General features: G+C 41.0%; 2 protein-coding genes across 5 annotated transcripts in view; one reads left to right on the top strand and one right to left on the bottom strand.

The window, feature by feature from the left end:
* The window catches only part of PABIR3 (PABIR family member 3), a 417,014-nt gene that overhangs the window by 1,644 nt on the left and 400,210 nt on the right, over positions 1-15,160 (bottom strand). The window lies entirely within an intron of this gene.
* CT55 (cancer/testis antigen 55) overlaps positions 7,775-15,160 on the top strand; it is a 25,093-nt gene continuing 17,707 nt past the window's right edge. The window contains exon 1 of the mRNA XM_032757951.2: positions 7,775-7,900. Within this exon, the coding sequence (XP_032613842.1) occupies positions 7,775-7,900 (126 nt within the window). The remainder of the gene's footprint in view (positions 7,901-15,160) is intronic.

Here is a 15,160-nt window from a genome sequence, read left to right as displayed (position 1 = left end):
TGATCAGCAATACTTAGGGATCAAACCTCAGCAGTCACTCGCAGGGGTTCTCTGCCTTCCTTTGGGATCAGATAAGTATGAGGCATCAACTTGGCTTCAAATTACTTTCCCGTTTGGGATACAAGCCTAAATTAACTCGCAAAATTAGGGAGTTTCTCGCCTACAGGAAATATAAATAGGCATGTGCTGCGCGACCACGTAGGGGAAAAGCACAGGCGGTACAGACCCCAAGGTCTTCTCTGTCAACACCGTCCCGCTTTAGATGGACAGGAGAGTTTGGGAGTTGGTTCTCAGGGACTTGTTGGGGACGCAGGACGCCTACCCATGCACGCACAGAAGATGGAGCCGCCGTCACGTGCTGTACCCGCCAGAGCCACCAGATCCTCATACCGGGGGTGAGGAGAGCCTCTATTAGGAGGCTTCTGGGGTGGGAGCCAAGGGAACACACAGAGGAATACCTTCTGGGAGCCCCTGCTCCTGTGGGTCCTGCTCCTGTGGGTCCTGCTGCCGTGGGTCCTGCTGCTGTGGGTCCTGCTGCTGTGGGCCCCACTGCTGTGGGTCCTGCTCCTGTGGCTCCTGCTGCTGTGGGCCCCATTGCTGTGGGCGCTGCTCCTGTGGGCTCTGCTGCTGTGGGTGCTGCTGCTCTGTGGGGTCGGCTGTACTACGGAAGAAGGCCAAAGCACGTCTCAGAAGCCTGAGCATTGTCTCTGTTGTCACCACCGGCCTGGGCACCGCTTGTGACAGATGAAGCACGAGGCCTCCTCAGTAAGGGAAGCCCTCAGGTCACGGCGTCTCCTCGGGGACTCGCCTCCTGCTTCTCCTCAGCCTCCGTGGGATGGGACCCAGCCGTTAGTGAGCCCCCATCAGGAAAGCCAGGGACACTGCAGCCACCCAAGGAGCTGGCAGGTGCCCCTCTGGCTCCTCCCTCTGAACATGCGCTTGTCAGGGCCCGCCTCTATCACTGTCCAGCCAATGGGCATGCAGTGAGTGAGCGGGCAGTTTCCTGTCACCACTAAGAGGTGGTGGGCAGGAACATCATGGCTCCTCCCATCAAGGCTGAGAGCGCCATTAGGATGGCATGGGGAAAATGGCTTGGGGGCTTGGGTTCTGCGTACTCAGGTGACACGGAGCACTTCTGTGGGGTTCCCTGGGAGGATGGGTGCCTGAAACACCAGCTGTGCAACCCAAAATCCTGCTCTTGCCCTTGTATTCATGGTGCTTAGCATAAGGACTTACCACTCAGTGGGTGGTTAATAGTTACTGCTCAGCAGGGATCAATTTTGTGGAGAGAGGGCATCATGTGGGTATGCAATGTTTTAGTGATGTCAAGTACGTGTCTTTTGTACTAGGATTCCCATTTTGAGTCCAGTGATAATTTATAGTAGAATCCTTTTGTAATAATTGCTACCATGTACTCATCGCTTACCTAGTTATACCTACAATATTCTGCTATACACATTACCCTTATTCATTCATTCAGCAAAAATTTATAGAGCACTAACTGTGAGCCAGACACTGTTATGTGTTCTTAAAGTTTGTTAGTGAATGAAAGAGTCAAGAATCTTGGCCCTGTGAGGGTAGTTTTTCACAGAATGACAAAAGGGCAACACTAAACATCACATAATAAAATATATGATACGTTGGAAGGCAACAAATACCGTGGAAAAATATAGCAAGACAAGAGGGATCCACAGTGCTGAGCATGGTGGGTTGGATTGCACTTTACAATAGCATGGTCAGAGTAGCCCTCATTGGAAAGCAATAGTTGAGAAAGATGTTGGAGTTAGCCAGGCAGCTATTTTGGAGAGAGTCATTCAGACGGAGGGCTTAGTTTGTGCAAAGGCCGTACAGCAAGACTGTGCCTGATGTGTTCAAGGAAAAGCCAAGTGGTTGGAGCAGAGGCAGTGAGAGCTGGAAGAGTAGGAATTATGGACGGACAGGTAATAGATGTTCAGGCTGCGTGTGGCCTTGTGGGGCACTGGAATATCTCTGGCTTTTATTGTCCATGATGTGTAAAGTCCCTGAAGGGTTTGGAGCCTTCCAGGGATCACTCCAGGTGCTTGGCTGTGAACAATATGGAAGAGGTCAGGGCATGAAACAAGAAGAACAGTTTGGATGATTCTGATGCAATACATGGGCACTGTGGGTGAAATCCTGTCTTTCCTATCCTGCAGTGAGCACAGGCAAAATCTTTGCCAAAGATGATCATCTGGATGAAGAGATCAGTTGAAGGTTATCTATGGCTCAAAATATAACACAGCTGTGTTAATTTACTAAGGAGGCCACAACACATTACTACAACTGGGTGGCTTAAAACGACAGAAATTTATTCTCTGGCAGTTCTGCAGGCTACGTGTCTGAAATCCAGGTGTCAGTGAGGCTGGTTCCTTCTGGCGAGCTCTGAGGGAGAGTCTATTCCAAGATTCCGTAGGTTGCCAGTAGTCATTGGTCGGCTTTCCTTGGGTTGTAGATGCATCAGTCTTACTTCTTCCTCCTTCATCCCATGGTGCTCTTCTCCGTGTGTCTATGTGACCAATATCCCTCTTTGTATAAGGACACCACTCACTGGATTAGGGGTGTATGATTAATCCTAATGCTGTAGGACCACATATTGATTTTTTTTCAAAGACCTTATTTCCAAATAAGGTCACATTCACAGGTACTGGTACTCAGACCTAGAACATATCTCTGTCGGGGCAAAATTCAACCCACAACAACTGCTCTTGTACATTTTGATTACTCCAATATTCTACCATTGTCAATAAAAAATTAGGACACACAGATAGGCAGACATTTCCTCTTATTTCCTGGGAAAACAAAGTCCATGAGACAGGAGCTCCTCTGTGAACCTCCTGGCACCCATCCTGGCTTTCTCTTCCTTCTCTCTTGTAACAGTGAAAGGACATATCAGCCCCTTCCCAGGGCTGACCCTCCACTGAGCACATGGAACCATTCTCTTGACACATTTTCTCTGAGGATGTTGCTTCTATTGCTATTGCCTCTCTTCCTCTTGTGTCAACAATCATTTTTTATCTTTGACTCTAATGGAGTAACATTCAAACATACACAAGAATCAGCCATCTTAAAAACTTCACAGACAAATAACTCCCATCTTAAAAATGTACATAGATAAATAAGCTTCCTTGGCCTCATTTCCCTTTCAGTCCCATTCCTCTGCATCCTGCCCCCAACAGCAAATGCTATTTCAAGAATCACCTCTGCTCACTTACTGAGCTCCCATTCCCTCCTTATTCCTCTGGCATCAGGCTTTAACCCACATCATGTCCCTAATTTGCTCTTAAGATGACAGGAAACTTCCAGGTCACCAAATCCAGTGGTCAATATGCTAGGCTCGCATCACTCAACCTCTTAGTGTTTGACCCAGTTGTAGACTCCGCATTTCTTGAAATAAGTTCTTTGGTCTTCTGTGTGACAACTCTTTGACAGAAAAGCTCCTTCTCAGCCTCTTTTGTGAGCTCTTCCCTCTAACACGATCCCACAAGAGTGCTCCAGGGCCCAGGCCCTGAATGGCTTTATCCACACGTCAGCCCCACAGCATCTAAATGCAGGTAACTCCCAATCCCATATATATACTGAGTCACACACATATTTGTCCTGCAGACATCTCAAGGTGTCCAAAATTTCACATGTCCGGAACTTCTCCCAACCCCTGAACCTCCCTTAATCTGCTCCATCTCAGACGATGTCAGCTCAGTTTACACAGTGGGTAACATCATATCCCTACCATAACCCTTAGTTTTCTCCATTTTCTTTACACACTCCATGCCATCCATCAGCAAAAACTATCAATCCCTTGAAAACATACCTGTAGTCTCAGCACCTAAAACAAATGATTGAAAAAACATCACTGGGTCAAATTTTTTAGTTTCCATCATGGCAGAGAAGAAAGCAGAAAGAACCAAAGAGACAGCAGCCACTCAGACACTTAAAAATACGCCCAAAACCCTTCCATGTGTCCCTGCTGGCAGAAATAGAGCTAATAATGGGCGCTGCAGTGAGAGATTGCTGCTAAGGAATAGCCTTAGAAAGAGCTAAGAAATTGCCTTCTCTGCAAACAGAAGCTTCAGGTAGGAATCTGTCTTCTCTGGCAGAGAAGCTACAGGTAGATTCCAGCACCAGGAAGACAGGTCCCTGCGGAGAGAATACTGCAGAACAAAGAAGGGGCTCTTCTATACAACCCCCTTCAAACTTTGTGAATGATCTTTTGTGGCAGGAGGTGCCTTCAGAGTCTGGGAACACATCAGATAAGAAATGGCTGCTGGGCCTGAATGTCATGGGATGAATTCCGCTGGGACACAGAGCAGCTGTGTGCCCCCTCTTTCCTGTTTGTGACCCTGACTTGGCTGTAGAATGGACACAACGCTACTGGGACTTCTTTCATAGGATTCTTTGTGAGCATTAAATGACGTGTGTATCCCAAGGCCCTTTGCCCAGTGCTTGGCATATACAAGTGCTGGACACAAAGTAGATTAACAGCAATTCTGAACAGGGATGCTATGCACCCCATTAAATCTTCTCATGTTTTAACTGTCTCCCATGAACAAAATGCACATCTTCACAAGTATCCATGAAGCAACCATTCAGTGCCAGATTCCAGCACAGATATAAACATGTGATTTGCCTCCTTGGCTTCTAACGACCTGCATGTTTCACCCTCAAATCAGGGAGACTGACTCTGACTGAAAATACTGAAAACAATCTGTCTGTGGTCACTGCCCTCAAAAACCTCCTATCACAAACACCTGCTTACTTTTCTTTCTGTCACTAACTGCTATACAGAAATTCTTACTTATCCATATGCTTATCAGAGTATTTATTGTCTGTCTCTTCCCACTTGTATGTCAGCTTCATGACTGCAGAGCTTTTGTACATTGTTGCTTTTTCCATCTGCTGGGCCTTCAGCATCTAGAACAGGGCTGGGCACATGGTAGATTCTCAATAAATACCACAGCAATTAATTGAATCAGAAAAGGGTAACATCCCGAATCATTCCAGGCAACCTGAGAAAGGATCTGGTTTTAAGGCAATTCACACCAAATCTGACTACTTTGCTTTCCTACGTGCATCTATCTAAACAGGATTTGGCCTCATTCAGGATAATGTTACAGTTGGCTGTAAACATAAGAGCTGTAGTTCAGAAGACATTAGATCCAGGCTCAACTCAGGTGTTTCCTGGCTTTGCAACCTGTCCCCAGGAGTCTGACCACAGGAGCAACTTATAACAAAAATCGTCCAATAAATTGGGTTCTCTTGCATATCAGTGACTCAGCCTCACTTATGTACATGAATTGCACCATGGAGTAAAATGTTTCTGCTTCCATTACAAAAGCTACACTGGAAATAAGTGTTGGACTAGTGTTTAGACAAACATTTCTATAAGAATAGAGCAACAAGGCTTTAGATGACATGTATCAATAAGTATGTTATTCATTATGATTTAATAGATGGAGAAAATTTCCATCCATGGGAAGTTTGGGATCCTCATGGGATAGGAGTTTTCCCAGTCCATATCTTTGTTTTTCAAAACTCAATGAGTGTATGGATGGCTTCTATTTGTCACAGAATGTCAGTGTCAGCTCTCTGTTGTCTTAGCTTGGTCTGCTATAACACGATACCACGGACATTTATATCACACAGTTTTGGAGGCTAGAAGGTCCAAGAATAAAGTGCTGACTGATTCAGTTCCTGGTGAGGGCCCTCTTTCTGGCTTGAAGATGGTCACCTTCTGGCTATTTCCTTCCATGGAGGAGTGGGAGCAAATGCTGGCTTCTCTTCCTCTACTTCTAAGGATACAAATCCCATTATGGGACTCTAGTCTCATGACCCCATCTAAGCCTAATAGTCTCCCAAAGGCCCCACCTCCATATATGATTACATTGGGAATTATGGCTTCAACAAAGAAATTTTAGGGGAACACAGATTTTCAGTCCCCCAGCCACTGTGAGGGATGTTCTTTATGCTGTCAGAATAACTTGTACCTTTTGTTTCCTTTTCTTTCTTTCTTTCTTTCTTTCTTTCTTTCTTTCTTTCTTTCTTTTTTTTGATATGGAGTCTCCCTTTGTTGCCCAGGCTGGAGTGCAGTGGCACGTTCTTGGCTCACTGCGACCTCCACCTCCTGGGTTCAAGAGATTCTTCTGCCTCAGCCTTCCCGAGTAGCTGGGACTAAGGTGCATGCAACCACGCCAAGCTAATTTTTGTGTGTGTGTATTTTTTAGACGAAGTTTCACCACTTTGGCCAGGCTGGTCTCAAACACTTGACCTCAGGTGATCTGCCCACCTCAGCCTCCGAAAGTGCTGAGATTACAGGCATGAGCCAACGTGCTCGGCCACTTTTTGTTTCCTTTCAATGGAACTTCAAAAATAATATGCTTTTCACCCTTTGTATATACAGTAGCCCTTCAACTATACAGAGGATTAGTGAATGAAGTTTCTAATCCACATATTTAGGGTTAACTGGGGCAATGCTCTGAGGAAATGAAATTGCTGTAGGATGAGGTTGCCCCAGCAGGGTGCACTCCCTTCCCCCTCTTATGAGACGAACACAAGTGCTAACTCATCTGAGTCCTCAGTTGTGGATGTTTAGACCGATAGGCCTTAACCAAGCCCAAGACTTTACTCTTCTGGCCAGGGCAGCAGCTATGGAAAGAATCTCATGAAGCACTTAACCCAGGCTGTCCTGGGTGACTATTACAATGAAGTGGTGACTAAAAGTCAGTTCTGTGAGGCGTTCCACAGGCAACAGAGAGCCTTTTTTCTAGCCCTCCCTTCCCTGTAGAACAGGGCACCCATGTTTAGGAAGGTAGGCATGGAGCCTGCCAAAAATGGTTCCAAGGAGGCCTCCTGTAAGCCAGGGTCCATGAGAAGAGGGAGTTAGAGAACAGATGGAAGGCTGTCCACAGTAGGAGAGCATATACAGCAGGATTGTGCAAAGAAGTAAATACACGAAGGATAATGGAAGGTTGGTTTCTCCAAAGCTGAGAAGGAAACAATACATGTGGAAAGGTGGAAAGAGGAAAACATAGAATAAACTCCATATTCCTGGGCTGGTAATGGAGGTGTACGTGCAACCTCAGGTTTGCCAATAGATATAAGAGTTTCAATTTGAAACACTGTATTCTCCAACACCAAGGGAACAGGGATCCTTGTAAATAGGGCTGATTAAGTAGAATATGAAATTTTGACAAAACAGAGAACTACACACTAAGCATAACAAAGAGGAGTTGTTTACATTCATAGAACATATCCCCGTGGTAGATGTATAATTAAAGTTTTATGCATCTCACAAGAGGAGTGAAATGACGAACCAGAACCTCTAAAAGCTACAGGTGGTTAGAGGATGAAACCACAATCATGATGAGAGACTTCAAGGTGCCTTTTTGATTAACAGTATGCATAATCATGATGAGAAGAACACTAGGTACAATCTATCGGTCCCTGATTAGGCTCCAGTTACCTAAATAGAACTTTATGTTTTGAGAATCATTGCAGGCATCAGGCCAGAATTGGCAGAAGGGTCATAGTTTGCCAGATCCAGCTAAAGATCATTATCTTATTTTATTTTCTTCATTGCATGTATCCCTAAATGAGCTGAGAAGCATCTGATATCAGCACATCTGCAACACTTTCACGGTGTGCCAGTTGGAAGCTCCATGGCAGAACACTGGAGCCCCAGAAACTCGTGGTGACAGGTCCCTGTATATTCAAGCCAATTCTCTCCCACGTGGGAAAAGCACATTTCTGTGGTGATTATGGCATGATTGATGAGTCGATCTACTTCAGTAGTGATGTTGTGACTGGCAACGTGCCTCTAAAAGTTGGACAAAAAGTTAATGTGGTTGTGGAAGAAGATAAAACACTTTATGGATTGAGAGCAATCAAGGTGAGATGTGCATGAGTTTGGGAATTGTGTCTTATCCCAGTGGGCTTTCTTTCTGCATCTTTCTATTCTTGTATTAATCCAACATCTCTACTGTGATCCGTAGAGTGGATGTAGACTGCAATTTGAAGCCCCACTCCTCTGAAGCTGTAGGTTCTTCTGTTCTAATATTTGTAGTGATTTCTGCTTTAAAACATAAAAATTACTTATCTATTCTTCTAATCTTTAAACAATATGGATAACAATATTAATTATTGGACTCTAGATAATCCTGAAACTTCCTTTATCAGGTAAAAAAACGTTTTCTATAGTGTGCATTCATAGCAGTAGAATTGCTATGTCAAACCATGTGCCTTGTAAACATTTTAAAAAGAGCTTCATAGACGTATAGTTTACAAACCACAGAACTCTCTTAAGGATACAGTTCAATAACATTTGGCAGATTTCTAGAGTCCTGAGAACATCACCTGAGTCCAGATGTTTACCCATTCAGTGGCTACTATGAAATTATTCTTTAGCTCTACTGTACTAATTGATTCTCTCAGCAATAGGCGGTGAGACTGCCTCTCTGCCCATATAGGCAAGGACAACAATATTCTCGATCTGAAATCTTTGCAAATATGAGAAGAGGAAAGCAGTCTCATCGGTCATTTGAATTATTAAGGATCTTAATGAGATTACAGCAAGTTTCCTTTCTTAGATCTACTTATACATTAGGAAAATTTACAGCTATCTCTATGGTAGGAAAATTAGATTTGTAATAGGAAAGTTTGTGTATTACGTCCTTGTAGTATTTCCTCTGATACCATCTTTTTTCTTTGCTTTATGTCTTTCATTCTTTTACAGCCTTATTGAGATATAAGTCACGTGATTCACCATGCGATTCACCCATCTACAGGGTACAATCCAGTAGTTTTTAGATTGTTCACAGGGTTAGGCAACCATCACCACAAACAACTTTAGAACATTTTCATCACTGTAAAAGGAAGCTCCATAACCATTCATAGTCTTTTCCCATTTCTCCCTGATCTCCCAACTGTCCCCTCCCCCCACAACATCGAGCCCCAGGAAATCACTTGTCCATTTTCTGTTTGTATATATTTGCCCATTCTGGACAGTTAAAAAAGATTCCTTCTATATAACTGTAATGATATGTCCTTTTACCAACATCTCCTTATTCCTCCATCCACCCTAACAACCCAAGCATCTGGCAACCACCATTCTACTCTACACTGCTATGAGGCAAACTTTTTTTATATTCTGCATGTGAATGAGACCATGCAGTTATTTGTGTTTGTGTGACTGGCTTATTTCACTTACATATCGTTCTTCAGGTTCATCCATGTTGTCCCAAATGGCAAGATTTTGTTCTGTTTTATGGCTGAATAGTATTCCATTGTGTATTTATACCACATTTCCTTTATCCACTCATCCATAGATGGACACTTAAATTGCTTTCGTTTCTTGGCTATTGTGAATAGGGCTGCAATAAGCATGGAAGTGCTAACATCTCTTTGACACACTGATGACACTCTCTTTGGATACATGCTCAGTAGTTCATGGATTCATGTGATTCATGGATTCATGTGACAGTTCCATTGTTAATATTTTGGAGAACTTCCATACTGTTTTCCATAATGGCTGTAACAACTTACATCCCACCAACCGTGCATAAAGTTTCCAATTTCTCCACATCCTTGCCAATACTTGTTATCTCTTTTCTTTTTAATGTTAGCCATTTTAACATGTTTCAGGTGGTATCTCTGTGGTTTTGATTAGCATTGTCCTGACGATTAGAAAAGATGAGCGTTTTTTAAATATGCCTGTTGGCCATTCGTATGTCTTCTTTTGAAATATGTCTATTCAGGTCTTTTGCTTATCTTTAATAGGATTATTTGTTTTCTTGCTATGAGTTGTTGGAGTTACTCATACATTTTGGAAACTGACCCCTTACGAGATGTATAGATTGTCAGTGTTTTCTGCTATCCTATAGATTGTCTCTCCACTCTTTGATCATCTCCTTTGTGGTACAGAAGCTTTTTAGTTCAAAGTAATCCCATTGTCTGTTTTTCCTTTTGTTGCCTTTGTTTTTGAGGTCCTAATTTTAAAATATCGTTGCCCAAAACAATGTCATGGAGCTTTCCCCCTATATCTCTATCTAGTAGTTTCATAGCTTTGGGTCTTCATTTTAAAGCTTTAAATCATTTTGAGTTGATTTATATACATGCTGAGAGGTAAGGGTGGAAATTCATTTTACTCAGATGAATATCCAGTTATTTTCAACATCATTTATTGAAGAGAGTGCACTTTCTCAACATTGTGTGTTCTCAGGCCTTTTGTTGAATATCAGTTGACTGTAAATGCACAGATTTCATTCCGGGCTCTGTATTCTGCTTCATTTGTGGATGTATCCACTGGTACTATGCTGTTATGCTTACTATAGCTCTGTCATATGCTTTGACATCAAGTAGTGTGATGCCTCCAGCTTTGTTCCTTGTATTCCAGACTGCTTCAACTACCTGGAATCTTTTGCGGTTCTATACAAATTTTAGGAGTGTTTCTTCTATTTCCAAGAAGAATGTCATTGGTATTTTCATAGCAGTTGCATTGAATCTATAGATTGCTTTAGGTTACGGACATTTTAACAATATTTATTCTTCCTGTCGATGAACACATGATATATTTCAATTCGTTCCTGGCTCTTTCAATTTGCTTTGTTAATGATTTATAGTTTTTGGCGTTGCAGTCCTTCACCTCCTTCGTTAAATTTATTCCTATTTTATTTTTTGAAGGTGTTTTAAACGGGATTGTTTCTTGATATCTTTTTCAGATAGTTCCCTATTGGTGTATAGAAATGCTACTGATTCTTGTGTGTTGGTTGTGTATCATGCCACTTTCCTGAATTTGTTTATTAGACCTAGTAGCTTTTTGGTGGTGTCTTCAGGGTTATTTATATGTAAAAGCTTCCCATCTGCAAACAGGGCCAATCTAAATTCTTCCTTTTGAATTTAGATGCCTTTTGTTTCTTCTTGCCTAGTTTCTCTGACTAGTACTTCCAGTACTATATGCGATAGAAAGGGCAAAAGTGGGCATTTCTGTCTTGTTTTAGGTCTTAGAGGAAAAGCCTGCAACATTTCCCCATTCAGTATGATGTTACCTGTGGGTTTATCATATATGACCTATATTGTGTTGAGGTGCACTCCTCCTATATCTAAGTTGTGGAGTTTTTATCACGAAGGGATGTGGAATTCGGTTAAATGCTTTTCCTGCTTAAATTGGAACGATCCTATGGCTTTCGTGCTTCATTCTGTTCATGTGATATAGCACATTTGTTGATTTGTGTATGTTGAAACTTTCTTGTATCCCAGGATTGAATACCTCTAGAACATGATGAATGGTGTTTTTAATGTGCTGTGGAATTTGGTTTACTAATACCTTCTTAAAGATTTTTGCAACTGTGTTCTCAGGAATTTTGGCATGCAGTTTTCTTTGCTTTTTTCTTTTCTGTGTTTCCTTGTCTGGGTTTTCTACCAGGATAATGCGGGTGTGATAGAATGCGTTTGGAAGTGTTCCTTTCTTGTCGTTTTTTTGGAATAGCATTAAAAGTATAACTACTAATTCTTCTTCTTTATATATAAATTTTGGTAGTATTAGGAAGGGAAGCCATTCTATCTTAGACTCTTCATCGATGGTGGATTTTTTATTACTGAAACACTTTCCTTACTTGTTAATGGTCTGTTCAGAATTTCCATTTCTTCAGCATTACATCTTGGTAGGTTGCATGTGTCCAGGAATGTATCCATTTCTTCTAGCTTGTCCTGTTGTAGGCAGATGATTGTTCATAATAGTTCTTATGATACGTTTTATTTTGGTGATGTCAGTTTTGGTGTCTCCTTTTTCATCTTGGCTTTTATTTATTTGAATCTTCTCCCTTTTTTCCTTTAGTCTAGCTAAGGTTTTGTTGATTTGGTTTACCTCTTCAAGAAACCAACTGATTGTTTCATTAATATTTGTATTGTTCTTCTTATGTCTATTTGATTTATTTCTGCTCTGCCCTTTATGATTTCTGTCCTCCTACTTTGGGATTGCATTTTTTTTCTTTTTTTTTTTTCTAGTTCCTCAAGGTGCAGTGTGGGGTTGTTTATTTAAGATGTATCTTTTCTTTTGAGGTAGGCTTTATTGATGTAAACTTCACTTTTAGAATTGCTTTTGCTGTATTTCATGGGTTTTCATATGTTATGCCTTCATTTTGCTTTATCCCAAGAAATGTTTACACTTTGCTTTTAATTTCTTCATTGACCCATTCGTTATTTAGAAGCATGTTGTTTAATTTCCATCCACGTCTAAAGTTTCCAAAGTTCCTACTTTTATTCATTTCTAGTAATTTACCATTGTGGTTAGAGAAGTGATTTGATATTATTTCAAACTGCTTTAATTTGCCAAGACCTGTTTTATGGCCTGCCCCATAATCTATCCTCCAGAATGTTCCACATGCAGTTGGAAAGAATATGTGTTTTGGAGTATTTGGATGGAATGTTCCGTAAATGACTGTTAGGTCCATTTGGTCCAGAGTGCAGATAAATCTCACTTTTTGTGGGGTCAGTGTTCTATCTGGACAATCTACTCATTGTTGCAAGTTGGGTGTTGAAGTCTCCTACAGTTATTGCATTGCAATCTGTCTCACCATTTAGACCTTAATATTTGCTTCATATATTTATGTGCTGCTATGTTGGGTGCACATTTTTGGAAATCATTATATCCTCTTGATGAATTGACCCCTTCATCATTATATAATGATCTTCTTGTTCTTTTTACCGTTTGTGATTTAAAGCCTATTTTATTTGAAATTAGTTTAGCTGTTCCCCCTCTCTTTTGATTTCCCTTTACATGGAAGAATATCTTTTTTCATGCCTTCACTTTCAGTTTACGAATGTCCATTAAGGAGAAGTGGATCTCTCATAGGTTTGGTTGTTGTTGTTGTTGTTGTTTAAATCCATTCAGCTACTCTGTGTATTTTAGTTGAAGAATGTCATCCATTTCTATCAAGTTAATTATTGATAGGCAAGGATTTACTGCTGTCACTTAGATAATTTTTTCTACTTATTTTGTAGGTAATTTCTTCCTTTCTTTCTCTTTTACTGTCTTTCTTGATAAGAGATTTTTCTCTATTAGTATGTTTTGTTTCCTTGATATTTTAAAATGTGTTTATTACATGATTTTTTTCTTTGTGGTTAGCATGAGGCATACAAAAACATAATCACAGCAGTTTATTTATTGATAATATAACTTTGATCACAAAATAAAAACACTCTACCATTTAACTCCACCCCCAGATTTTGAGTTCTGTATTTTACACTTTACAATTTTTTATATTTTATATCCCTTAATGAATTATTGTACGTATTTTATTTTTACTAGCTCCGTTTTTAACCATTACATGAAAAATATACATGATCTGGACACCACTGTTACCTTAATAGAGTATTGTGAATGTGTGTGGTTACTTTTACTAGTGAGTTTTATACCTTTAGATATTTTTGCATTACTCATTAGCATCCCTTATGTCAGTTGGAAGAACTCTGCGTAGGATTTCTTGTAAGACAGTTGTGGTGGTGAGGAAGTTTCTCAGCTGTGATTTCTCTGTAAAAGCCTTTTTCTGCCCTTCACTTCTTGGTACATTATTCTTGGTTAGTCATTTTTTCTTGATCTCCTTGAATATATCATCACACTCTCTCCTGGCCTGTTATGCTTCTGCTGAGAAGTCTTCTTGTAGGCATATTGGGACTGCCTTATATGTGATTTGCTTCTTTCCTCTTGCTGCTCTCAGGATTTTTTCTTTATTTTTCATCTTTGAGAGTTTGATTTTAATATGTCATGGGGTAATCTTATTTGGATTGTATCTGAATGCAGAACTTTGGTCTTCCAGTACCTAGATGTTTGTAACTTTCTCTGGGTTTGGATGGCTCCCCATTATTATTTTTTAAATAATATTTCTACCTCTTTTTCACTCCTTGCTCTTGAATATGAATGACTCATACTATTGCTCTGCTGATAATTGTCCCAGAAATTCAGTAAGTTTTTTTTTCATTCCGTATCCTTCCTTTTAATTTTGTCTCCTGTGACTGTATATTTTTAATGAAGCCGTCTCCAAGTTTAAAGATTCTTCATTTTGCTCGACAATTTTCCTGTGGATGTTCTCTGTTGTATACTTCCTTCATTGTGTTTTTTGATTTTTGTATTTGTTTGGTTTTTTAAAATTCTTTCAATCTTTCTTTCAAATTACTCTGATAAATTCTAATCATTTCTCTGTAATTGTTTTCAAGGTTCACAGAGCATGAGGAAAATAGATATTTTGAATTATTTATTAAACAACTCACATATTCCTATCTCTCTAGGCTCAATTACTGGCACCTTGTTTTGTCAGTTTGGTGATGTCATGTTTTCCTTATTGTTCTTGATCTTTGTGGTTATGTGTTTATATCTGTGTATTGAAGAAGTAGGTATTCATTTCAGTCCTTGCAGTCTAGCCTTTAGGGGACATCCTTTAGCAGTAAGCCTGTCCGGAAACTCTATATAGGTCTCTTTTGGTCCTTATGCTTGTCAACACTACAGCTATTGAAGCACTAGGGGGCTTCCTAATCCCAGGGACACAGCAACAGATGCTGCAATGGCATGCATTCCCTTAGCTGTTGAGACTGGTGCCTTGCAAGACTGGAATCCAAGGCTCCACTCATTCACAGAGGACTCCCTGTTGCTGTAGAATATTCTGAGCATAAGACCACTGGAATCACTCGGCAGAGATGTGGGCCAGGTGTTGAGTTTGTTTTGCTGTGGCTGTGGCTTCCTGTCTTTTGCCAGGGTGGGTCTAGAGACTCGGTCCACAAGTACCATCTCAGAGTCTGGGGCCATGGGCCATGGGCGTTTGTCAAGTGGTGGCATATAGTGTGGAAGGCCTGATATTGGGTTCCCAGGCAATGTCCTATGCTTGCTACTCTCTCTCTCCTCCGGGTGGATGGTATCTCTCTCCATGCTGTGCTGTTGAAGGTCAGGGAAGGGGTGATGTGGGTAATGTAAAACTGTCTTTACTATCCTCTTCAATGCATCTTTTCTTATTTTCACGCTATAACTGGGTACCGTGGTCTCTCACCTGGTTTCCTTCTGTCAAGTGACGGTATTTTCATACAAGGATAGTTTTTCACATTGATGTTTCTGCAGGACAATCACTGGAGAGCCCCATTTCTCCATCTTGCTCCCCTCCTCCTC

This window comes from Hylobates moloch, unplaced genomic scaffold (assembly GCF_009828535.3).
Source record: "Hylobates moloch isolate HMO894 unplaced genomic scaffold, HMol_V3 SCAFFOLD_7, whole genome shotgun sequence".
NCBI lineage: Eukaryota > Metazoa > Chordata > Mammalia > Primates > Hylobatidae > Hylobates > Hylobates moloch.
This window is presented reverse-complemented; position numbering and strand designations above follow the sequence as displayed.